Source organism: Diorhabda carinulata, chromosome 4 (assembly GCF_026250575.1).
Source record: "Diorhabda carinulata isolate Delta chromosome 4, icDioCari1.1, whole genome shotgun sequence".
Lineage (NCBI taxonomy): Eukaryota > Metazoa > Arthropoda > Insecta > Coleoptera > Chrysomelidae > Diorhabda > Diorhabda carinulata.
This window is the reverse complement of record NC_079463.1, coordinates 8,295,835-8,322,659: the sequence shown is the minus strand read 5'-3', so window position 1 is coordinate 8,322,659 and position 26,825 is coordinate 8,295,835. Positions and strand designations below refer to the sequence as shown.

At 30.8% G+C, this 26,825-nt stretch overlaps 2 protein-coding genes across 6 annotated transcripts in view; one reads left to right on the top strand and one right to left on the bottom strand.

Moving 5' to 3' along the window:
• LOC130893135 (serine/threonine-protein kinase N) overlaps positions 1-16,589 on the top strand; it is a 58,025-nt gene extending 41,436 nt beyond the window's left edge. For 3 of the 5 annotated variants that reach the window (XM_057798976.1, XM_057798973.1, XM_057798972.1), the window contains exons 10-16: positions 563-721; positions 2,385-2,506; positions 3,173-3,504; positions 4,851-5,107; positions 5,171-5,278; positions 5,346-5,486; positions 6,093-16,589. In XM_057798976.1, the coding sequence (XP_057654959.1) occupies positions 563-721; positions 2,385-2,506; positions 3,173-3,504; positions 4,851-5,107; positions 5,171-5,278; positions 5,346-5,486; positions 6,093-6,236 (1,263 nt within the window). In that variant the 3' untranslated portion in view covers positions 6,237-16,589. The remainder of the gene's footprint in view (positions 1-562; positions 722-2,384; positions 2,507-3,172; positions 3,505-4,850; positions 5,108-5,170; positions 5,279-5,345; positions 5,487-6,092) is intronic. The other 2 variants (XM_057798975.1, XM_057798974.1) reach the window with 1 other exon arrangement.
• A 1,138-nt stretch (positions 16,590-17,727) lies between these two features.
• On the bottom strand, positions 17,728-22,516 carry LOC130893137 (cytochrome P450 6a2-like). The gene is made up of 4 exons (XM_057798980.1): positions 22,037-22,516; positions 20,070-20,774; positions 18,828-19,079; positions 17,728-17,916 (listed from the first exon to the last, which is right to left on the bottom strand). The coding sequence occupies exons 1-4, from the start codon at positions 22,458-22,460 to the stop codon at positions 17,750-17,752; spliced, it is 1,548 nt and encodes a 515-aa protein (XP_057654963.1). The 5' UTR covers positions 22,461-22,516; the 3' UTR covers positions 17,728-17,749.
• Positions 22,517-26,825: the final 4,309 nt, after the last annotated feature.

Genomic DNA, 26,825 nt, shown 5'->3' with positions numbered 1-26,825 from the left:
GCACTACTCCTTTGAGGTTCCTAAACCTTTTATTGAAATGAGTAGGATATTTGCAAAGTGGATTCTCTACTGTCTGTATGGATTGCTCGGAAACTGGACAGTTCTTAGAGATTTATTCATTCACATCGATTTTAAATTAAATTTACAAAAAATTACAAAAACTGCAAGCCTCAGTAACCTGTTAGTTATATTGCATATAAATATTATGGCTATGACCTGATTACTTAAAACAGTTCCCAAACAACCGTGATTGTAATCAATATTACTTTCTGAACATTTAGATTACGTTGAGGTTAACCTGATCATAGTTTGAGAAAAAGTCTTCCTGTTTTGGCATAATCTCTTCATTGAATATTCCCAAATGGCAGGTACAACTTTTTGAATACCAAACAAACCACTTGATGCAACTTTTTTTATGTGCAATTGAATACTTTATCAGAAAACAAGAATATTATTGTATAGCATGGTTTATGACACGAAATGTACAAACTTCTATCTACTTTCATTTTGGGTTAGAAGGTAGCACAAACACAAATTGTAGGGTTACTTCTTTACCTTCCAGAGTGTTGCAGCATTAAAAGAATTCGACTTTTTGGAGGAACAGGAGATTTCTCGACCTGGACCTCTTATTATTCCTTCGATACCAACCACGCCTATAATATCCCCGGATCATTTGGTAAACCCTAGTCCTCAGCCTGTTATAGAATTTCCAGATGATGAGGTACTTCGTTGATGGTTATAAACATATTTTAGCCAAATGTGATTTTTTCATTAAAATTATCAAGTATTTTGATTTGAACTGTGATTATTAAAAATCAAAATATAGAAGATTAAATCATATTTAGTTAAAAACAATACCAATCACCTTGGTTGGGATTGACATTAATGCATGCAACTCATTTCTCAATGCTTTTGGGGATATCTAATATCTAACAAATTTGGCATTATTTTTAGATTCGTAAATGATATTTACAGGATTGTTTCTAATATAATAATAGATCTGTTAATACCATTACTATAAGTTTTTTTTTATATTTAATTTCATTCTAATAAACAAAATAAAATATCTGTTTATTTCAGCACTTATAAAATAAAATGACATATCTGATATATTAATTTAATTTAGGAGAAAAATTTCTGGATCGAGACTGCCTAATATTCAGTTTTAAAAACCTCACGTTTTGCTGCGGCTTCCCTCAACAAGACTCCAGTAATTGAACATGAACCTTTGTATAGTTGCTGTCAAAATAGATCGATCTCAATCTGGAAATTTGTCTTCTCAAATTGATAGTAGCATTGGATGCCTCGATTTTTATAAAATAACATGTTTCATACACATCCCTTATCTCTCTCAAAAGTTTTTCTAACTTCACCTCCAAAGTATTCATTGCGGAACTAATTTTTCTTTCATGGATTGAAAAAGTTCAAATATCACAACAACCTCTTGTTCGCTTTTTCCCATAATTTCATTATAACCTAGGGTATACCACGATGAGTTTTGTTGACAGATATTGATAACTACTAACAATATTTTTGTGATAATTTCTTTACAAGAGTTTTGTGAGGGGCTCACTTCTATTCGTCTTTGATCATGAAGACTAACCTAACCACTTCCTCTATACAATAGGAATATATTGGTAAAATAAAACACTTTCCCAATGCAGTAGCAATATTTTGCTAAAATAAACCACCTTCCCAATGCAATAATAATATATTGGTAAAATAAACCACTTTCTTAATCGAATAGCAATATATTATAAAATATTATATGTCTTTTATTTTACTCTTTATATATCAATACTTTAATTCCTAAGTATTCAGTATTCAAGTGTCAGTTATTATCTATGGTTTTAATTTTATAACCTCGTATCTCATATTTTTTTGGAAAATTTGACATAACAGGTGAAAATTTGCTTTCTACTTTCAAACATTTGTCTACATAACTCCCGGAGCTTTCTATATCATTGGATAACTGGAATCCTTTTGAAAAAACGTTTCAAATAAAGATACTCTAAAAATTCAATAACAGTGTGTTACATTGAAAAAGACAAAGTTGGGATCCACTTCTTGTGTGGCTCGAAACCATAGAAAGTTGAAAATATTTTAACTGTAACGAGTTCTTCAGACAACTTCCATATAAAAATTTTCTGAAAAATATTACTAATAGTTTCCAATGTACAATAGAGACTCAACTCATCGTAGTATACCTTGCGCATTAATAAACAATAATTTTTAGATTACTACATTCCATTTTAATCTTTTACTAGGTAACTAATTTCGCTTCAGACCTTCTCATTTCAGATAGGGGTACTAATATTTTGTTCAGCCTTCTAAAGAAGAAAATAATGACTTGCCATGTAATAAGATCGAATTTTAATTTTTAGCCTGTTTATGATGTTGCCAATATAGTTCGTAGACCTGCAGCCAGAGAATTGAATTATAGAGACAGTGCATATGAATCCAAGAGACATTCTCAATCCACTGGTTTGAATATTGATAATTTCAGGTAATTATTCTTTTTATATATATATATATATATATATATATATATATATATATATATATATATATATATATAAGATATGTTTTAAGTTGAGCTTCCCTTTTTCCCAAAGACAAGGATTTGAAGTAATAGTAGTAAGACTATTTTTATTTAATTATTAAGTTCTTTAGTGTGTGGTCATGTTTTATTCATTGTTATTAGTTATTCTATTTTATAATAATGATATAAAACACTCAAATACATAGTCTGTTGAGGTGATGTTCCCATTTCCATTGTGATGATTGAGCTTTGTTGTCGCTTATATATTTTTAATAGACTCCTCCTTAGATGTAGTAAAATTTTGTCTTTTTTTCCACCACTTAGCTGTTTTTCTAGTTCTGGGTACAGAAATAAATTAGTGGCTTTAATTTTGGCGAATATTGTGGCTAAAACTAAGACTGAACTGGGATTTTTATTTGTATTAACATGGAAAGAAGTCATAACATAACAAGCTATTGTGAGCAAAGAAAAAACCACTCAACTTTAATGCTTGCTTAAATTTGTGCCTCTTTTCCTAGATTTGTTTGCTATTTTCATTAGAATTCTAGAGCTTTAGTTTTTATATCATTAAGTGATTACTTTCTGTTATGTGAGAATGAAAATAGGATTAATGAAAGAAATTTCTTTCAGATTAATCAGCGTTTTAGGTAGAGGTCACTTCGGTAAAGTCATTCTGTCACAATATAGAAACACAGGTGAATATTTTGCTATAAAAGCTTTGAAAAAAGGTGATATTATAGCTAGGGACGAAGTAGAATCATTACTATCGGAAAAGAGAATTTTTGAAGTAGCCAATTGTATAAGACATCCCTTTTTGGTAAATCTATTCGCTTGTTTCCAAACCGATGCCCACGTGTGCTTTGTAATGGAATATGCAGCTGGTGGTGATTTGATGATGCACATTCATGCTGACGTTTTCAACGAACCCAGAGCAGTATTTTATGCAGCCTGTGTTGTACTAGGTAAGTTGAGTATTTGTTTTATAAAAATATATACTAAGAAAGTATAAACATAATCTTCTGTGAATTTGATTGACTAATAAGTATAAAAAAGTATATGAAGCCGCTTACTCATCTTGTTCTCTGGTTTAAGAATGATAATGATTTGGGTAATTGAAAAATGATGCCTTGAATTTGAATTTTGAATGTCAAAGCTGTATTAAATAGTGCGTTATCATTGTGCCATACAATCTTCGATAACAATACAAATTGTTTTGTAATATGGGACGTTCTTCTTTTTTATCGTCAATCTGACTGGCAAATTTTTATATTTGATAAAAAAATAAGCTTGTGATTTATTTAGTGAAATGTGATTTGAATTGCCTCATTATTGTAGATTACAAAAACATATAATGCAGCGAAGTATTACAAATAATTTTCGTTTTATTTCAAATTTCGTAGGAATGGTATGAAAAAAATAACACCTCGGTCACAAAAGTATTTATTTTTTTTATGTCTCCTTTTAAATCAGAACTTCAGTTTCTTATTACCTATTATCAAGAATATAAACATTTACTATTATCTAGCTCCACTTGACGGAATTTTTTAAATAATCATTTTTTTTAATTATCCAATACCACTCTGTCACATTTTTGCTTCATAAAACATAAAACTTTTTAATATTATGAAAGTCGATTAAAAATCTAGTGAACACCTTTATTATTTAGCATATAATACTTGAAAACGTTATTTTTGTAAATATAACAATAAAGTGGTTCATAACTTACTTTGAACAAAAATTTTAAGGGGGACAAAATTGTGACAGAGTGGTTAACGAAGCGACGAAATGGTAAACAATGTTTACGTCCGCCGAACAAAACTAACCTAAATTTTTAATTTTAGAAAACAATAACAAACACAGTATATACTTATGCCAAACTTTACTGGTCTAGGGGGATCCTTAGTTAGTTTGGATTTCTAATTCACACGTAACTTTAATTAGTTTCTGATCTGATGTTCCAAGAAGTACATGTACGATCGCGTTGTATAGATCAGGGTCTGTTGCTTTACCCTGTCAAAAGCTTTTTGTAAGTCAGGGAAGGCAATATATTTTTCTTCGGAACTGTTTTTTCTATTAATTGTTTAAAGATCTTTTACACTGTGTCTTTTCCTAAACTCACTCTGGGCTTTATCTAGTTGGTCGTCAATTAGTGCCTCTGCTTCTTCTGGTATACTTTGAAAATAATGTTCCTTTGCTTCAGTGATCCGCTATAAAACGTCTGCGGAAGAATCCATTAAGCCAGATTGATTTATCCGACTATTTGTTCGATTTCATAGATTTATTTTAGCATCTAACTTTTTCTTAACAGGTTTGCAATACCTTCACGAGAATAAGATTATCTACAGGGACTTGAAATTAGATAACTTATTATTGGATACAGAAGGTTATGTAAAAATAGCAGATTTCGGATTGTGCAAAGAAGGTATGGGCTTCGGCGATAGAACTGGTACATTCTGTGGTACACCCGAATTTTTAGCACCAGAAGTATTGACAGAAACATCATACACTAGGGCCGTTGATTGGTGGGGTTTGGGAGTATTAATATTTGAGATGTTGGTTGGAGAAGTAAGTTATATTTTCAGCTAACATAATCAAATATGTATTTTCTCTATAATATAATAATTTCAGTCGCCTTTCCCTGGTGATGATGAAGAGGAAGTTTTTGATTCTATAGTAAATGATGAAGTACGGTATCCTAGGTTTCTGTCATTGGAAGCAATCGCTATTATGAGAAGAGTATGTATTTTTAATTTTCTATGTTGGAAACTTCTTTCAATTTGCTATTTTTTGTGGTTATTTTCAGTTACTGCGTAAGAGTCCTGACAGGAGGTTAGGTTCAAGTGAAAGAGATGCAGAAGATGTAAAGAAACAGGCTTTCTTTAGGCATATTCAGTGGGAAGAACTTTTGCATAGGAGAGTACCGCCACCTTTTGTTCCTACTGTAGTAAGTAATGATGTAATTTTATTTATTTTTTTTTTCTATAATGAGTAATACATTACATCAATTTGGTAAAAGATATTGATTTAATAGTTTCAAATAAAATTGTTGAAAATATCAGTATCAACATCCACGGATTATCAGCATGCCTAGCTTGTTTAATTTGTTGTTATTGTTGTTTGTAATCAACATCTAAATAAACAAATCAAAAACTCCCGCCCCCTATAGTCCTAATGTAATATTTGAACGGCCCTATAGGTGAAGCACAAGAAAATGACCAATTGAAAATACTCATGCTAATGTTTCCATGGGCAATCCATAGTAGTCATATAATAAAACATGTTTTCTTCTTATCATAAATTAGTTTTTGATGTAATAAAAATCTTTTTCTTTTTCCTACTTTACTGTTTGGTGTTTGGCCAAATGGTTCGGCTGAACACCAGTGAAAATATTGCCGAATAGTTGCCGAATACTCATGCCATATTTAATAAAAACACATTATTTGTGTTTGATACATTTATTCTATTATTATTGTTTATATATAAATGCAAGCTGACGACCTTAGTATAATTTTTTCTTTGAACAGTTTAAATTAACAAATTCATTTTATAGCATTCAATGGAAGACGTGAGCAATTTTGATGAAGAATTCACATCTGAAAGGCCCCAGCTAACACCGCCAAAAGAACCTAGACAACTTTCAAATCAAGATCAAGTTCTTTTCAGAGATTTTACTTACATGGCAGATTGGTGCTGACAATAACATTAGTATTGAAAATAATTTTGTGCGATTTTTTTATATTTACTGAATCGATTTGCTACGAAGTATCTTTATATTAACCAGTTATATATATATTTATATTATATTTTAACTAAAGACTCCGAATAGTTAGTAGTAGTAATTGTGTTAAAAACATGTATATTTTATATAGTCCAGGCGCTGGTCGTAATATAATATAAAAATTAAGGTAGATGAATTAATGTTTTACATTTTAAAGGGAAAAACTTGGTACCGGGTACAGTCATGTCGGCTGTCATTACGACATGTTATATGTTTAACTTGTTTTCATATACTCTGGTAATACTAACCAAAAAAAATCAATATTATAATTAAATTCGAGAAAATGATATTTTGTACAATTTGTGGACATTATATCAAATATAAATTGATTGGTCATTTCTGGAACTGTTTGTGATATTCACACTATTTACTATAATTACACTACATTATCACTCATAATTATCTGAATGATAAGAAAATTTTTGTGACCAGATGATAAAATCTCTGAAGATATTTTTGTTATTGAAACGCGCATTGTGAAAAGGTGTCTTCAGTAGAACTTAAATTTGTAAAGATTTTGAGTATACAGGCCTGGATTGTAAATTTTATGCATTCAATAATATTTTGATAACACGGAGATCTCGTTTTGAAGAGATACATCATGTTTCATTGTAAAATTTCTGAAACATTATGAAAAATAGTAGGGTCACAACTTAAATCAATACTTGTATATATTCACATAATTATTTATGTTAAGGTATGACAAATACAGTTGACTCTCGGAAAAGTTGAAACTCAGGGCACCAGGAAAAAATTCCAAATTACCAAGAATTTGATCAAGTTTCAAGATTTATTCTTATAAACATTTGTACTATTAATCTCAATGAATTAGTATATAATTTTTTGTTAGCGACCTTCTTCAGCCCTCGTTCAGTGAATTTTCGAATGTGGTGAGGGATGTAAAGAAGTTGGTGCTTGCATCTGTTGTTGAGGCGTAAAAGCGTGGGTTTTTCTCGTTGTGTGGTTGTTCCTATTCGATTTTTTCCTCTTCTCTTTAATTCAGAGGGACCAAATCGAACAGTTCGGTTTTAGTTGAGGCACTATGAACACTGATGTCATCATGAAACATGAAATGTCAAATTTCATGTCAACATGAAAAAAGTCTATAGTTTAATCCAGAATTCGCAATTGTTGGTATTTCTGATTCTGTTTTACGTTTTTGGCTTAAATAAAACATCCCTTTAAAGAAAATATGAATGGTGGTGGGGTTGACTATTTTTCCCAGCCTTATCAGTGACGTTTATAGCAGTCATATCGGAAGTGTTTACCTTTTTAATCCACAAGAGATGCAATTAATTTTCATTAGAATGTTATCAACATTTTGAATAATGTCTAAAGCTTGCAATTTTCATTGTACCAAGGTCAGCCGATTACTAAGTAAATCTTTTATCGTCACATCATTTTTGTGGGATCCTTGCTTACAATCCCCTGGTCCAACCTCTATTTTTTCAAATGGAAAGTATATACTCCTAATATATCAATTAAATGGTTCATTTTTTATAGTTTTAAGAGTCTGTTTATTCTCTATTAAAAATTTTTAGGTTACAATAAAATAAAATCATATGATTGAGGAAATTCGCTACAGTACAGTCAAAAACTAAAAAATAATGCAAAATGTGAAACACTAAAAATAATTATGAAAAACCTTTTGAGGGTGTTCCTTCTGTTCTTCTCATCCATTGAGGATTTTCTATTGACGATTAGTATGATTGTGTGTGCACTCATCAGAAAACATAAAGTCTTCTAATTGGATGATAATATAAAATGCTATGCAACATGCCCATAACTCGCTCACAAAAGTAGGTTTTTATCTCCATAAGCTCCCTAGTAAGTTCCATTGTAATAGAATGCATTTTATTTATTATGGCCAACATTGAATGTGTCTACTAGATATGAGAGTTTTTCTCGAAATCAAGCATCGCATCTAATTTGATTTCATAATTCAGTGCATTGATAATTTTTTTCTTTGGGATATAGCTTCTTTGGTCGTGAAGTTCGTGTGGAAAGATAGGTACTCCAGTCTGTCTAATTCGGCCACTGGTCCCATATTCCTCCATATCTTCGTACCGCAGCTCAAAGGGTCACAACCACACTTCTGTAAATACTTCATGAAACAATAATCACTATCAGTGCTTCGGTATTTCCTCTCTCTTTGAAATGCATCTACAACATGACCGACACCTTGTTGTGATGACTGCTCAATTGATTTGACTTTTACACATCGTAAATCAAGAAATTAACGATGACAACGAGCGATTCCAAAAGCGAAAAGTATTTCAAATTATCGAGAGGACCAAACAATATTGATATCATTCAATTTATCGAGTATTATGCATGAGAAAATTAAAAAAAAAATCAAATATTCCAGAAATAAAATTAACGAGCTTTGACTAATCGAAAGTCAGCTATTTTCAACAGCTCTTACAACAGCATAATATATGTAATATCTGGATAAGGTTGTGCCACATTCAACTAGAGTTTCATTGAGGAAATTAGTATCATATGTGAAGACTTCCCTAAAACTAATTTATTGATACTATTTAGATACACTGATTCGTTTCATGACTGTAAAAGTATCTGCTCACACAGGGAATTTTAATATTAAGTTTGTCTTGTGAGAAAATTTTTTTTCGATTTGATAGAAAATTTTATACTTTAACATTAAGCGATGTCTTCGATAGGTTCCCATAAGAGTATAACAATTAATAATAAAATAAATTGACGTATTGCATCATTTATCTTGTTTTTCATATCTATACATTTGATTCATTTGTTTAAAATAATTTAATGTGAAGTATTGCATTTAATATGAAGTTCAAGTAAATTCATAAATGCTACTAGTCCTAAAAGTTTTAAGTTTTATGGTTCAGATTGTAACTCTATTTAAATAATAGATTATTAATTACATCTCCAATATTATCACATTTTTTGAATAGACAGTTACAGCTTGATGGCAGCTTGGGGGAGGATATTTGCTAGTGCCTAATGCCTTTGACCAGTTTATTTATATTTCTCAGTTATATTAGTATGAAATTTTTACTGTTTTATTTTTTCTAACTCCATTTTTGAGTTGATTTCAATTTACTGGTACCCTGTGGATCTGACTATTATTATTAATTTTTTTTGTGTATACATATTTGTGCAGTTATGTTCATGACACGATTTAGATATGTACATGTATGTTGTTAATGTTCACTCCATTTTAGTAACAAGCAAAAAGAGAATTTAAAAACCGTTGTAGATAATAAAGTAAGGATAAAATCCTATTTTTATATTGTCAAAGTGTAAATGTTGTACACTCTAAAAATAGTTACATAAAATCAAATCAAATTAAAGTATAAATTAATTTTACGATTTTAATATGACATTGTTTCTATTTTTTAAGATCCTTTCAATATATGGCAGCAAGAAAATTTATCTATCGGCTCTTCAATCATTAACTAATTCCTTAAAGGTTACACATTAAAAATGGCTGTTGCCTATCTTAAAAACTTGAAAACAATAAGTCAATAAATTCTTAGATTACTTTAAACATATTACGATATTTTTTAGATAAGGGTTTATGAGCCCTTATATATAAAAAGTTTGCGGTTTGAAACAACAATTTAGGCTTCTGTAACGTTCCAATTTTATTAAAAATTATATTACAATCATAAGGCGTATGCTCTTCTCTAAAATTCGTCTCTGCCAAACAATGTCTATGCATACTTTCAATAAGGACATTAACAAAGTAGCTTTGATCGATTATATATCCAAAATCCAGTGCCTTGCATTTGTAAAGTATGTCTTGCTACCTTTACTTCAATGTTGCAAATCTTTTAGGTTCTTGTTATAATTATAATTTTTATACTTTTCCAATTCTGAGGCTTTTCAATCATTGACAGCTTTTTAAATTATTTTTTATGAAAAATATTAGTATGGGGTTTGTTTTTGTCCCATAACTTAAAAATAATTATGTATTACTATTGACATTCGTCTTTTTGAATACAGAAAACAGTAAAGTGTTTATAATTGACATGATTACTGATAACTGATCTTTCTCGTATTGTACTAATTTTGAGAAGCATAATTATTGCCAAACAACTAGCGTATTTCGATTTTTTGTAGCGCTAGTAATTTTTAATTTCTTACAATATCAGAAGTAGGAAATTTTATTTGTTTAAAAAAAAAATTATGTATAAAATTGGTTGTGAATTTTTGTAATACTTTGTAAGACCTAATAGTATTTGAAAATTTGACAGAACACATCATTACCATCCGACAGTATTCTTGCACACTCGAGTGTCAAAAAGGTTTTATTCCTTTTGTAAAAAATAAAATATATTCTCTTAGTGTTAGAAAATATTCTAGTTCTAAATTGGAAAACAATCAAAAAGTTTGTGAAAATAGATCATTTGAAAAATGTATTCAAACCGTTTTTCGATACAAAAAATGCAAAAGATATAATCAAATAGAGATAAGAAAATGGATTTAGTTTTCCCGAATATTCCATAAACTATTAACAAATAAGGAATTCTTGTAGACAAAAGAATATTTAAAAAAAGTGCAAGTCGCTTGAAACTGTGTTTTCATTTTTTATAATTAGACCTTTTTCAATAAGCAAGGTTCCCAATTGATAATTGAATCCTATTTCGACAACAAAGATTATTTTGTAGTTGAAATATCTTCATGTTTGATTTGAAAACAAAGAACAAATATGAATAATAATCCTCTAGTACATATTATGAAACAAGTATACAACTGATTTTTAATATGAAAAGTGAAATATTTTTAAAAAGATCTGGAACCAGTTTCGCATCAAAAGCAGAAGTACGATAGCTTTCTCTACAACTGCATCCATTTTTTAGAGAAAATAAATTCTAATACTCTGACATAGTTAGAATTGATGATTTGATGTGATTTAATAATGGATTCTGTACTCAGTGGATGTTCTGTAGGAAATAGTCTCAAATATTTTTTCAAAGCTTATCAAATGCTTATGCCTATGACTCAGATGTGGAATAAAACATAAATTCCACATCTGAGTCAATTGAAAAAACAAAAGATGAGATAGATTATCAATTTCTTTTGGTTCAACACATTCGAATTGCGTTTTTTTAAGAAATTTTGGTCTTTTCTTAAGGTCACTTAAACAGATTAAGAAATTTTGTCGTTTACTTTAATTGAATATTGTTAAGTGAAACTGATGGACACTGGTCTTTTCTCAAGGTCACTTATACAGATTTCGATGCGTTCATTTTAATTCTCCACTTTCTGGACGTCATTTAGTTGTGTCTGCAGAATGCTGTTACTTTTAATGAACTACAAGAATAATAGTATCAATGATGGTTTCATTATTATGTGGTAGGTCTGCTGTATGTAACACGTACAATAACGGCTCAAGAACGCAGCCTTGAATGAAGGACGCCAGATTTTATTTTAAAATTATTGGAAACAATTTTTTTTCACTCTTCTTCGAATCTCTCTGAAGCTCAGATATGATTTTAATAATTCTAGGGAGGTAATGTGAGATATTTCTTGTTTTTGAAAACCAGTGTTGTGTGTATTGTGTGTCAAACTTTATCAAAGGGTTGGCTAACATCCAAGAAGCAGCGATGTTCCATTTATTGTTACAAATTAATCAATACTATTGTTCTATTTTTATTTCTTCCACACTGAATACACATTTCTCTCGTTTTATTAGTTTTAACTCTTCATTGAGTCTAAATGGACGAATAAACTAATGTATGTTTTAAAATAAAATTAGGAATAATAGATGTGGCTTCATTAGATTGGAAAGATACATTTTAAAATTTTTTATTTGACTTTAACCAAATGCACGGGTTGCTTTATGATTACTATTTGAATTTATATCAGCAGTATTTAGTAATTGGTGACAAATTACTAAAAGTCAGCGGTTTGTACGTTTTCATACCGTGTATTTACCGCATTTGATCGACGGTATTCACTCCTCCCTCCGTGGATTAATAGAATACAACGATTTCCGGGTGAGAATTATATTCAGATGCCTTGTGCAAAGTAAAATTTACTGCATTGGTTTTTTTGCAGAATAAGATACCAATATTGGTCTTGTCAGTGAATGCAAACATATATAAGTTTATGAGTCTTCTTTTATTTGGTAATAAATCGGAGAGAATTTCCTTCTCAATCTGTCTGAGTGTTCCTACAAACGTGAGATGTCGAAGCTAGTGAATAATTAGTGTACCAATTGTCAGTTGTTGAATTTCTGTTTTTATGTTTAATCGGCTCTGATAATTGAAGAGCAATATCTGTGTAAGAATTTAATAATTCATTTCTTCCTGCAGGTTACTTGCAACAGTAAACTTCAAAATTGGAAACCTTAAACATTTTGATATCTTTATACTATATTTTGCCGGTGTGTTTGGGATGTACTGCAAGGAGCCAGCATCTCGTCAATTGTCGTGTTCTTAATCAAATATATCCAAAATGTCTCTCTACCCACTATACCTAAAATTACCAAATAAATCAATTGCATTTGTTCCAAATAATAGTTAATTCACAAAAAAGTCATGAACACAAAAGAACTTTCACTAGATCATTTTGGTCTCGCCTTACGTAGCGAATAGACTCGCGGAGTTTATATTTTGAAGGTATGATTCAGGATCTTTATCCGCCAATTCTTTTAACAATGAGTCTAAAGTTCCGAACGATGAAATCATTTCCTCGACGCGCAAGTTCGTTTGACAACATAACCTATAATTGCGAAATTGTTTAATATTGATAATTTCTGGGTTCTCGTTGATTTAGATGAATAAAATTTATTTTTTGTTTTATAAATCTAGATGAAACGATAAATAATTTCATTAATACTGGTACACTTATAATTAATATGATAATTTTAAGATACTAACCTTTATACTAGAAGCAAAAGCAATTATTATATATATTTTATTCAATTATAATAAATAACGCTGATACATTTGAATTGTTTTTAATTTGGAACAACTAAAGATCTAATGGTATTTTATACCTCAGATATTTCCTATTATAAGTATCTATGAGTAGTTTTAGTAACATAAATTTATTCAAATTACTATTGAAAATGCTAAAGTACAACGTTTAACTCTAAAACAATATAATTTAATATTGTTTCTATTATTTAATAAAATGTAACCCTAAATGTAATAATTGTTATTATTTCCAATATTTTTTGGTCAGATGATTATGTATCTATTTCTTCTAATTAGTTATCTTAGGCAATTTTTGGTATTTTTCACATTTTTAATTTTGATCTCTTGTTGAAATCATCACAAATATTTCTTCACATTTTTAATTAGTTTTTTAAACAACCAATCATTTTTGAGTAATGTAAGAAGCACATTCGAAAAGTAAGATCTACTTTAATCATTGATATTTTACAATCAATTATAGTAAAATTTTTTAAAAAAATATAAAATAGACAAATGTACCCTTACATTTTAAGTTACTCAAATGGCAAAATGTTTTTAAGGATTTTACGATTCATATGTATTCATATATTCATATCGTAGGACATTTTTATATGAGTATGTGTACACAATATTTAAGTTAGTGGCTTATGACAAACTTCTTCAATATTAATATCAACAAAAAATATTTTAATTCTTTGATTGCTTTACAGTAAGACGCCGCTTAACGCGTGGTATACGTTCCATCAAAGTAGAGGCTATGTAAATAATGAGGTTTGGGGAAGACGGACAGAAAATAATAACAAATAAAATTCTAAGTCAATCAGATCATTCAGTCTATTCTGTGTTTCCAATTTTCTGCCTTTTCTTTCTCGCCGGATCCTTGATATTACAAATGTCATGTACTTCTTCTCAACTTAAAACCAATCTAAAATATAGGAATAATACGAGGGTCTTTTTTTTTCAATCTCCGATCGCTCTGTGCAGTCGCTACGCGGGTAGAACTAAGCCAGGATGCGTTGTAGGCGACTGCGAAGCTCTCGCACTACACATTAATATTCAGGCGTCTGTCGCTATAGCCAAGTAAACATGTCCGCCATTATTGATGCTTCCGCCAAGGGTGAAGTTGAGAAGTATGATTCGTTTTCTACAGGCTGAAGGCCCATTCACCATTACTGATTTGTCTACGGAATTTCCAGAAGTTTCAAGGTCTGTTTTGTACTCTATTGTTACTGAACGGCTAGGCTACATTGGTAGCAACTTTCTTTCAAGAGGGAATTGAAAAGCTTGTCCACAGATATAACAAATGTCTAAATCTCTTCGGCGATTATGTCAAAAAGTAACCGTAAGTGTACCAATCTTTTGGTAATAAAATTATTGTTTTATATGAACTTGTCTTCTATTCATAGCCTATCGGAGGTTGAAAAAAAAACGGCCCTCATATGTTCATCAGATTTCATTCACAGCTTACTCCCAAATATATTTTACAATAACTATAAACAACGTGTGCTACTTATGCCTAGTGTTGATGGCGAACAGGACAGTCAAAATATGTTACGTTCACTTTACAGAGAACATCAGATGTCTTTAATTCGGATTATAAATTTAAAATTTCAATAAACCGATCACATATAACATTTAAGTTTTCCTAGACTTGTACGAAACACCTGATTGTTTATCACCCGAGCGTCATCTAAAGACACGTAAATACTCTACTCTGATCCCGCGGTATTTTTGAATGAATTGAAATTAATTAAAATTCATAAAACAATCCCAAAATAAGTATTATAACTATAACAATGTCAAAGCAAACTTCATACCGATTTGTATTCTTTTTTGTGCATGATCAACTGAAAAATAAAATGAACTTAGGACAAATAACGAAAATATTTTTGTAGATTTATATCATCTATTTATTTTTTTAAAATAATAAGATAATTTTTAAGGTTGGTTATGTTGAAGTAAGACTTTATATTATGGTTGTTTTGATATAGGAAAAGGCCATAAACTACGCTCAGTACTATTTGTAACTTCCTTAGCGACCAGATCTGCCTCTTCATTTAATTTAATTCCAACATATGAGAAAATTTTCCACCAAACTTTTTTTATGTTGGCTTGTATATGTTGTATTTTTTGCTTAATTTTAACTACCAATTGATTCGAGGTGTAAATTGTTTGGATAGTTTGTATTAAGCTAAAAGAATCTGTGAGTATAAGGTAATTAGATTTATTATAGTTCAGCAGAAAAGGCATATGAGGTTGAAGAATCTCTAAACAAATATTTATTGGCTCATCTGTTAAGAGTAAAGAAAAACGAATAAGTAGAGAAACAGCTGTAAAAGAAAAATATAGTGAGATACACAAAAACTCAACTCAAAGAATAACGCTATGGACTTCATTGTGGCCAAGGAGGAAAGGCAAGCCGAGAAAGACTTGGGAAAATGAAATAGAGGAGGACATAAGAGCACTTAATATAGAGAACTGGAGGCTAAACTTCCAAAACCGAAACAAATGGAAAATAATAACAAAAGCAACTAAGACAAATTATAAAGAAAATAAAAATAGAAAACGAGGAGTAAACCACTTCAGAAAAATATTTTAAAGCGTTATAAACAATTGCCATAATCCAAAGAATTAAAAGGCTTGATGATAATGTTAATAGCGACATATGTACAGTCTTGATCATTGGATTCATGGCTGTTAATATTTCCAAAATTTTAACCATGTCAACCACATTTTAATATTTTGATAGTTGTAAATTGTATTATTTATCTTCGTATATTGTTCTGCCAAGCGATAACATCTTTCTTAACAAAGTTCGAGCTACTGATTATCCTAAAAAATTAATTCAATCGCTAAAATAACGTCGTGATGAATCAGTAAATGACAATTTTGTTATAAGAGGACAAACTTAGATTATATAAGCTAATGGTTCTTACTTTTCGAATATACTACTTGATTATATATGATGATCAAATTAACGTTCTTATGCATTTGCTTCATTGATTTTATTTGTTGTTTCAGTGATTGAAGAGTATTCTTTGATCATTTATGACAAAGTGGACAAATTTTCATTTTACCTATTTTAATAATCATGAGACTAATTAACTTTCACATGAAAATTTAAAAATGCCATTTCAATTAGCAATTATATACATTATTAATTACGTTTATTGTTTTCAGTTGCAAGTGTGTACAATTTATATAATTCTTTTGATACTATGTTTCATGATGTTATATCAGTAGTTGTAAGAGGTGGAATTGATGAATTGAAACTAATTGAATAACAATATTTATTTTTGCATATCATATTTAATTTTTATATAGATATATGTAAATAAATACATATGTGAAGTTTAAATGTAATTTTATTCCAAACCTTCTCAATGGAACCACAAATATGTCGACGAAGACGGACCCTCTATAATAGTAGTTTGTGGTTACTGTAATATATCTTCGGGCTAACCAATGATGGTTGACCGTATTCTTCGTATTAAAACTACTTGTTACTTGATAAGGAAAATTTTAATTCTTAATCTCTAACCAACAACCGTCTCATCGTGTTATTTGGTTAACATACACAAATTAAATAACTCAATTCACTACTTCGGCATCGGATCATTTTTTAAAATTCGTAATGTCAAAAGGTTGTAACCTGGTTGTTTTGTGACTGCTGTCGAATATGAAGCGGATGAGAGTTCAGTTGCTTCAGTGCCTAGGTACTGAAAAGCGATTTCACTGCCAATTTCTATTGATCAATTGTTTCACTTTGGTCACGTTCAGCGGACGTAACGCATAACGCTACTGCTACCTAACGGTAACTGTTACGATCGGGAACAAACTCCTTATATGATAGATCACCACTAACTTTCATTAGAGTAATGGTATTAAAAGTTTTTCTAGCACCTTTCCCGGAGGGTATAGCGTTCACAGAGGCCGATTTCCTGTTGCACTGTCCGCTTTCGATATAAGAACTAGTTTCTGCTTTTTCCATCTTTTTGGGAAAGTTTTAGTTTACCGACATCTATTATATATGTGAAGTAGTAATGAGGGACCTATTTCTGCAAAAGTTCGAGAATTTCTGAGGGAATATCATCTGATCCTGACGTTCTCTGATTTTTCATAATTCCAGAGTCACTAGATTTTCCATATGAGCCAATATCAATATCAAATGTAAATTAATAATTGCTATCACACATTGCAAAAAGCACCATTGAAAAATACTGAATGAAATCCGCACTTTGTTCGTGAAAGGGGATTTCAGCATAAATGTTCGGTTAATGAAGCATTTATTGGAATATTTCTATAGTAGAGCGTTGTGGGTCGAATATAGAAACACTTTGTATGAGAAATGTTTGTAAACCAACCGTTTATTTTTGTTTTTGGACATTATTAACTTATACGTAATAAATTAAAAGTAGCACTATTTATAGGTTTATTACTTCTTTAGAATTCACTTATATGAAGCTGTAAATTGTCAAAAGTGAAACTACAAAGTATATTCAAATAATACATATATTATCAAAGTCTAGAAACACTCAACCAAACGCCTCCATCTACTCCTAAAATAAAAGCATTAGTATAAGCATATTTTATTGGCAGTTGAGTTTTTTCGTGGACGTTCACCCTAAAGTTACTTAATATCACAGCTAACCCTACTTTAACTTGCATCATACCAAATCGGAAACCTGAAAAATATTAATTACCACTTAATTACATATAGTTAGTATTCATATTAACGCTGAAAGTGTTAAAAAAATTATAAATGTAATCATTCAACAAAATCAGAATCTTTTTGCTGCTTTCGTTTGTCTCCGATATCATAAACACATACCTACTATAGAAATAATAGAAACGATAACGTATAAATAACATGTAATATACTACGTTATTTGCAGTAGATATTGCACAGCTTCTCTAAGTGGAAGGTGTTCCGACTAAGGAAGACAGAATGGCAACGATTTCTCTATCCTCCGACATTCCAGCTCGGTTCAGCGCATTTTCAAGCATGCGCCTTATAGATAAAGTATCTCGAACGAAAGAGAAAATGAATATGGTCAGCACTGTAACGTAGGGACGTTTTTTTTCCTATACCAATCGTCCATATAGGAGTATAATTAGTGAAACCTTCGATTTCAACAATTTTTTTCTTTTCGATATAAAAATAGGTGATTGTTCAAGATATTTGTTGTAATCTTCGTGTGGGTGGTAAACCACTGATAACTGTTCAATAATGATTATCAAAATACTTATTATACAACTGAATTAAAGTCTATAAACACAGTATAAGAACTTTAAAAATATAAATTCACTGAAGTAATAAAAATAGGTTTTAAATGTTAAACTTTGATCAGGTTATGATCCGCGATCAAATTGATAGGAAAAATTAAGGTCAAACAAACATGTGCCCGTCAGCTATATCGGTTACATTTGTCATATAACTGCCCTCAGAATTTACAGAATATAGGACATAAACATTTAGTTTTGAATACAAAAGAAACGCAATATTTTCATTGTACTTCAATTGCTATGTCACTCCATCAGGTGGAAATCAATAAATTTTATTCTGTAGACACCTATCACAAATTAGAAACCATACCTATACAATATCTGGGTCCTTCACCAAAGGCTAAATATGAACAAGATTTTCTTTTTGCTTTATTATCTTCATTGAATCTCTCTGGATCGAAAACATCAGGATTAGGATAAATTTCTGGATCATTATGAATAGCAATAGCAGGAATTATAACTCTCGTTCCTTTTTCGATGACCACATTGGTACCTGGAACTTTGTAGTTTTTGGTACAAACTCTGGGTAATAGCGGACCAGGCGAATGTTTACGAAGGGCTTCTACAACAATAATCATCAAATATTATATTTGGTTACAATATAGTATCTATTATTCTACGTTTGTAATGCGCATTATTTTAAATCAAAAGATTGCGGTCTACGATGAGTTCTTAGTCTAATATATAAAGAAGGATCTCACGTGACCCTGTATTGAGAAATACTTAATACAGGTAAACATTTCTCCCAACAAATTCCCTCAATAAAACGATAATCCATCCACACCTGGCTCACCAAGGTCATTAATAAAACTGCACTAAATAACAAAAAATCATACATTCATTTATAAAGATTCGAAAATTCATAAAACGGAATCAAATTCAAGAAAAAGAGAATGTTTAGAAATGATCACATACAAAAAATGGATCGTGAAAGCTGTAAATAATGAAAAAGAATTTTGAAATTCATGTTGTAGGTGATCTATTGATTAATATAATTACTTAAATTGTCAATGTGAAGTCATATTTTAATAAAGACGGAAATAGGTCGACATGTCAAGTTTTTACTTGTTACTTGCATCGATTTTCTATTAAAAGAGACCTACTAGTAGAACCAAGACGATTAATCACGGAAAACATATAAAAGGTCTAAAAAGTTGAATAATAATTAGAATTAACATGTTAAAAAAAATGTTTTTTTTGGTGCTAGTTGTATTTGTATACTGTTGTGTGAACCAGTTGCCTAATATTTTTATTGCGGATACACTTTTGTCATATCGTTAGACGTGTTTATACTTTTAACTCAAAATGTATTTGAAACTTTAACATAAAAAGAGCGATACTTTGACGCCTTTTAATTTATGTATTTATTGTTAAAAATTAATATATAAGTGCTTGAGCACTGCATGTCAAAATTGATAACGAAAATTTTGATAGATTAGAAAATACAGTTGCCAAGCCAGACAAGGAATGGAATTTCCATTTTTGTTCTTAGTGATTTATCAATAAATAAATATTGTCATAATTTTAAGTGTATAGATAATTTTCTACTTACCAGACACTACTTGTTCCAAATAATTCATTGACATTATAGCGTCATAAGTGAGTTGACCGTTGTTTTTCTCCATTGTAAATAAAATTTCGTCCCGTAACCTATTTTGAATATCCTGATTTATAGCTAATTCTAATAATGAAAAAGTAAGTGAAGTGGCTGATGTTTCGAATCCAGCAGCAAAAAATATAAAACACTGAGCTACCATTTCATCTATAGTAATGGAATCTGGACCTTTCTCTTCTCCTTCTTGTCTAGTAATGAGGTTGTCTTCCGATATTTTTCCTCTATTTTTAAGTTGTAGTAATAGGTGCATAAAATCTTTTCTGAATACATTTTTCGTTTCCCTATACTCTACGGTACGTTTTACCATATTGTAAAAAAAATCTTCAACTTCTCTATGGGCAAATTTAAACTTGATTGCTTTCAAAAAGTTTTGTGGAAGCATGAATATGGCGATTTCTTTGCACCGCTCCCAAAATGGACCAGAATCAAAAATTTTATTAGCTATTTGCATGAATTCGGAATTAGTATCAGTTATAGAGTTTGTGTTCAATCCAAAAGCAACTGAACCAATAACTTCGATTGTAAATCGTGACATCAGGTCTTTGATGTCGACTGGATCTTGTATTGCTGCATACTGGTCTAGGACTTCTTTTAGTTTGTTAGAGCAAGAAAAGAGTGTAGAGTACATCATTTTCAGTTTTCCTAAAATCAAATTGACGTCACATTCAACCATTTACTAAATTAAATTTCTATATAGTACTATTAACAAAATATACATATTTGATAAAAAATTACGTATAATTTTCTATTTATACACTTTATAATACGAGTAACTTCGTTTATATAAATGTATCTACTTAAATAACGGAATCTTTGAGCTCGATTTTACCTTACTTGAAAACGTTGGATTGATTTGAAATATCAAATATTTAATAAGAACCAGTGCCAATACATTAATTTCAAAAATTCCCACAATTATCCTTGCTGGAAGCTTTGGTACAAATTCATTTGTCAAAAAGTCATCGTACAACAGTTTCAAATTGTTTCTTGGAATCTTGATTTTCCAATAAATAAAAGTTGAAACAGCAATTTATTATAATTACCAATCTATTGTTAATTGAAGGATAATAATAAGTATGAAAAAGATCCGATCGCAAAATTGATATATTGGGACGAGTTTTGAGGAAGTGGCATAAATTCAAAGTATCGCCAAAGAACACTTGCTCCTGAAAGCGCCCAGAACATGAAAAACTAGCTGATTATTTATGATTTTATAATAAAAATCGTCAAGCTCCTCAAAGTAGTCATCAACTGCCAATATCTCCTGTTTGTTGGAAAATTTTTGACGTCCGAGCCATTTATTCAAACAGAAAATAATCCTAGGAAGCTAAATCTGGCGAATAGGGTACATGAGGTAGCAATTCAAACTTTAATTCATTAATTTTGCTGATGCATTGTCTTGATGAAACAACACTTTCTTCTTAGCCAAATGCGGCCATTTTTGTTTGATTTCTTCGCTCAAACGATGCAATACGTTCGCATAATACTCGCCATTGATGGTTTTTCCTTTTTCGAGATAGTTAATGAAAATTATGCTCCGCGCTTCCAAAAAAAAAAACGATAGAACGAACTTTGCCTTCTTTAGAGCCGATTCTCCCTTTTCATTGTTATTTTGTTTTGGGTGTGAAGAGGTGGACCCATGTTTCATCCATATTTATGAAACGGCGCAAAAAATCGGCTTTATTTCTGTGAAACACTTCACGATGCTGTTTTTGTTCCATTGTGTGCAAACGTAACTCTTATCTTGCACACAGCTTTTTATAATCCTCAAAAATATTATTTCAGTTTATTGAAACATGGAAAAACGAGTACTGAATGAAAATATTTTATTCTATATATATAAAGAATTAATATTATCTGGTGTCTGTACATGAAATGTGTTGGTATGAGATTGAGTAACTTACCTGAAGTAAAAGTGGGAGTTAAACGTTTACGTAGATTCCTCCATTTTTCGTTTTCCAAACTGAATAAATGTGCCGTCATCGGTTCTCCTTCTTCGTTGTGATATATTCCGTGATTAAAAAAATATTCAAAATCAGTCAGCATAATGTTTTTAATAATATCCAAATCGATTGGTATATAAATCGGTTTGAAAAAAAAGTAGCATCCACCGTGTTTGTATCCTCTAGATTTCATTTCCTTGTATATATTTGCAAAAGTATCACTCATAGAAACTCCGTCACATATACTTTTCGTATTTCCAAAAAATAATCGAGGCTCTAGATAGTCTAAGCCAATTCTCTCCCAATATGAAAAATGCCTTTTCAAAAATATATAAAACAACAAAACGATGATACATGTGATTAAAATAATACTAAAAAAATCCATTTTAACTTAACTACAAACTGAGTAACTGAGGGTAGGAATATTCAGTGTATTTTTATGAGCGAATCGTTTTAAATGAGTACCAGATGATAACCCTTATCTAAAAAATATGCAAATTAGAATGTACCGAGTGTCCTAAAGAGAATATCTCTCGGTTATATATCAAAAACAGTTTACAGGACAGTTGCGGAAATAATATTTTTAACAGATATTGCCTCGACAAGAATAGGGAAATTATTTTAAGTTTATATGTCTACCGCTAGAGGAAGTAATTGAATAAAAAATACAAAAAGTCATGAAATGAATCCAATTGAGCTACATCAATAATCTTGTTTTTCAATCAACTCCGCGTATAAGTATTTAATATATATATAGTATATCTACATGAATAAAAAGTTGGGAAATATGGAACTTTGTTCCCATACCCATAACTCCGGTTTTACTGAGCCGATTTTTCCAACTTCACCCTTTTTGAAACGAGCTATTCTCTTGTAATATAATAGTAATTTCGTCTTAACCACATGAAAAACATGTGTGCTAGAGTGCGAGTTCCAATTTCAAAGTGGGTTTATATTTGATTATGTTTTCACAGAATTTACGAGTTTTAATAACATTTATAGAATAAAAATCAAGTTACCCTTATCTTCAATCCATAATGAAAAATAGGTTGAGTTATTATTATGATAGAAATTCTTGTAAGCATAACTCAAGTTATTGAGCATAAACAAATTTCGTCATCTCGAACGACTACGATCCATACTATTCAGTAACTGTCCCAAGGTTTGGAGATTAGCATACAAATTGAGTAATTTCTAAATAAATCACTTACGAAATGTTAGATGACGCTCAAGTGCTTGCCCTCTCTTCATACCTCCATGACCAGTATGTAGTTTTAATGAGGAATTATAAAAGTACAGCTCATTAGCATTAGAATATCAAAAATCGCATGCCGACCTATTTTCCCTATCCCTCGATATGTTTAAAAAAATAAATTTTAAACATTTTTCTTCGGATAAACGAGGGTTGTTTGAATAGTTTCCGACATAACAGAGAAAAAAGACATTGAGGCTAGGAACCAGGAAAATTTCACTAGATATCAAATCTGGGGAAGACGAGTCAACCAATTCGAAGTACATTTTATTAATTTTAGCTATGGTAAATGAGATCTTTTAATAAGCCGATAGTCTTTTCTATATCTTCAATCCTAATAAGACTGTCGCCAAGTACCATTTGCTGAACTGTTTTCAAACATAGAGCAAGTTGTCGCAGGTTTTGACTGTGCAGAATACTCGTAGTCAGTTAACTGGGGTTATATATGAATTCATCTAAAATTTTACGATAATAAAAGATTGCTCAGCTCCTCATACACAATGTCTAACTCATTTAAAAGGCGTAATGTCTTCCAAAATCAAATATTTACGGACAGTTCTATATCAATTGTTTTCATTTTCATGAAAAACTTCACAACGACTGACGATTGTCAAACAAACAGAAACTGAGCGATCCAAATGACTAAAATTTTAGTGAGAATCTTTTTACGTATGCGCAAATATATTGACAAATGCTGACATCTTCATGCTGAAGTTGGAAAATTTACACTCGTATGTATTTATAGATAGTTCAAGATATCAAACTACACTGCGATCGAAAAGATATATTGTGAACCCAATTGTAGCAAGTCTGCTATTACTTTACTGTCCATTTCAGTATATCTTGGAGTTCATTCGATCCTCATTTTTTTTAACTAGCTCATTTAACTTATCCAAGCAGTCTCAAACCAGCTTGGGCTTATGACTTTGAAGATCAAAAGTCTAATCGCTATTGGACTAGCTGAAAATCTATTTTTTGCAATAATTCCTTTTTGAAATGAAATGGACACATTTTTCAAATACATACATTTCTCTGGTGTCTTAAATAAACTTCCAAATTGTTCTGAGCCATTAAAGTACTATTCCAGTTATTTCGGTTGTTGTTAAGGCCTGCATGTATACTATTTAATATCAATGTTCATTTCTAATATGGTATATTGTTTCTATTTACTTCTACGGTTTAGATTTAAGCAAGTTAATACTTCGAAAGATTGATTCTTGGGCTCTTAGTAATGATCGGTCCTACTATAGCCGTGTACAACGATGACAGAATGTTTTGATTACAACCTCAAATCTTTCCTGTGAAGTCTCTGACACTATCAGGGGCTTTCGTGGCTTTAATAGTTATCACCTTCTTATGTTTGTTCAAGAGGAGCTTACTCTCTAAGTTCAGTCCAAAATGATGAGCTCAAGAGTATTTTTCAATCGACACGACCTTCTTGCATAGTCGAGTCCTCTTTGATCTATGTCGCAGAGTGTATACTCAAAACCTCACTAGCATAAATTTCTGTCATATACGTATTCCTGACAGGGTGTGTCGAGGTCTGTTTGTCGGAATAAGATATGTGAATAGTGCCCAACACTAATCATGTGTCTAATTAAAAAGTGAAGTTGGGATTTCCAAATGAAATGTTTACATTTGTTTTCGATCAATTTTATCCAATTGAATATTAGATATGAAAAAAAGATAAAACACTATCTATTTTCTCAGTTCTAGGTTCAATATATTTTTGAATATCTGGGTATTCCCTAATATTAGATAAGAATATTTTCTTCAGTAAATAATATGATTGTAAAGATGACAACTTAAAAAAGTCTAAGATCGATTATTGTATTTACTCAGATAAATATAAATGGAAAGTGAAAGAAAAAAAATAAAATGATGTCAAAGTTTTATTTTTATTTAAAAACGAAAGTGCGGATGGTTGAACTTTCAAAATCGCCGCTCTTCCTATTCAGATTCAGATTAATCTATTGTATCAAAGTATTCCGAACTCAAAACTGATATATCGAGGCGGGTTTTAAATAAGGGCTTCTAATACCCATTTCCACGATAAAAATTAAAGAATTTAACTAGTTATTAGACCCGGTAAAACATCAACCGAAAAACATGTGCCTTCAAATAAATATACATAAAAAAAATCTGTTGATTATTTCAAAGATTCTGCCTCATTAGTTGCATGAAATAAAATATTTCGTTTGATTTCGCCTGTTGACATCCGTAGTTCTTCCCCCTTTCTTGAAACCTTGTTATTCTTCGACTATCCTTTCTTGGTACTCCTTGAGTCTATTTATCACAACTTTAGCCAAAAATCAATAATTCTTTTGTCGAATCAAGCAATTTATTTAAAGTAATTATTCATTTATTATTGTCCCACTGGTACTTGAGAAATATCTAATCCCAATTCTCAAGGAACATCAATTCTCTATTTTTAGTCTTTCAAATATCATGAGACACGCTCGTAGGAAAGGATTGACAAACGAAGAATTATTAAAATTGTTGATTGAACCAGATTCAAGTTATGAATCGGAGGATTTAGATGCAAATAAAGGATATGTACCTAGCAGCTCTGACAGTGATAGTTGTGAAGAGCTAAGACAAAATCCAGGAACTTCAAAACAAACCAGGGTTCCTAAACGAAAGCTATCGTATCTTGATCATTCTTCAAAATCATCGGCTGACTCGGAATCTGATAATTTCTCACCAGACAGACATCAAAACGAAAGTACAAGATAACGAAGAAACTGACAATAACTAAAACTACTGATAATGTCATTTGGTCAAATATTGCTCCAGATTTTGAGCGACCATTCATATTTCCCAAAACCGTTCATCTGCAATATTAGCACAAATCAACAGATCATCTAATGAACCAGAGTGCTTCCCATCTGTATTTCCACGAAGCTTTCTGATTTCATTTGCCGATGTACCAACCAGCGTCTTGAAATATTGAGACGGGAAAAAAGTAGTTTTCCCCGAAAACTTTGCTAGCATAGACGAATCCATAGCTAAAAGTTGTGTAACACTAACGTTTGACAAGTTTTTTACAAGTGTTCAACTAATGGATACCATATCTTTTCCTTCTATTGGAACATGCATATCTTGTAGAAGAGATATGCCGATAAAAAACTGCAAGAGGATGCAGAATTTCTTCAAAATAGAAAAGGTACTATAGCAGCAAAATAGCGAGATTCAAAGGAGGTTTTAATCCTTTCCTGTCACTTCCCAGGCACCACACAAGTGAATCGTGAAACAGAAAGATGAAGAAAAAAGCATGACCAATTGTCCTACTGCGATTACCGATTACAACAGATTCATGGGAGGAGTATATTTATCTGACCAAAAGATATTGTTACATGACTTTGACAGAAGATCTACAAAGTGGTGGTAAAAGGTATTTTATAAACTTTTGATGACGGCGGTTATCAATACACATCTAATATTTCAAGAAGTGAAACATAAGAAAATGCCTCTGTTGCAATTCATTGTCCCCTTAGC

Excerpts from the sequence above, each read along its gene's own strand:
- LOC130893137 (XM_057798980.1), bottom strand. The coding sequence starts at position 22,460 with ATGGATTTTTTTAGTATTATTTTAATCACATGTATCATCGTTTTGTTG. Across the intron at positions 20,775-22,036 it reads AACTCCCACTTTTACTTCAG|GAAAACTGAAAATGATGTAC; the intron begins GTAAGTTACTCA and ends ATTTGATTTTAG. Across the intron at positions 19,080-20,069 it reads TTTGGAACAAGTAGTGTCTG|AAGCCCTTCGTAAACATTCG; the intron begins GTAAGTAGAAAA and ends TTATTGTTGTAG.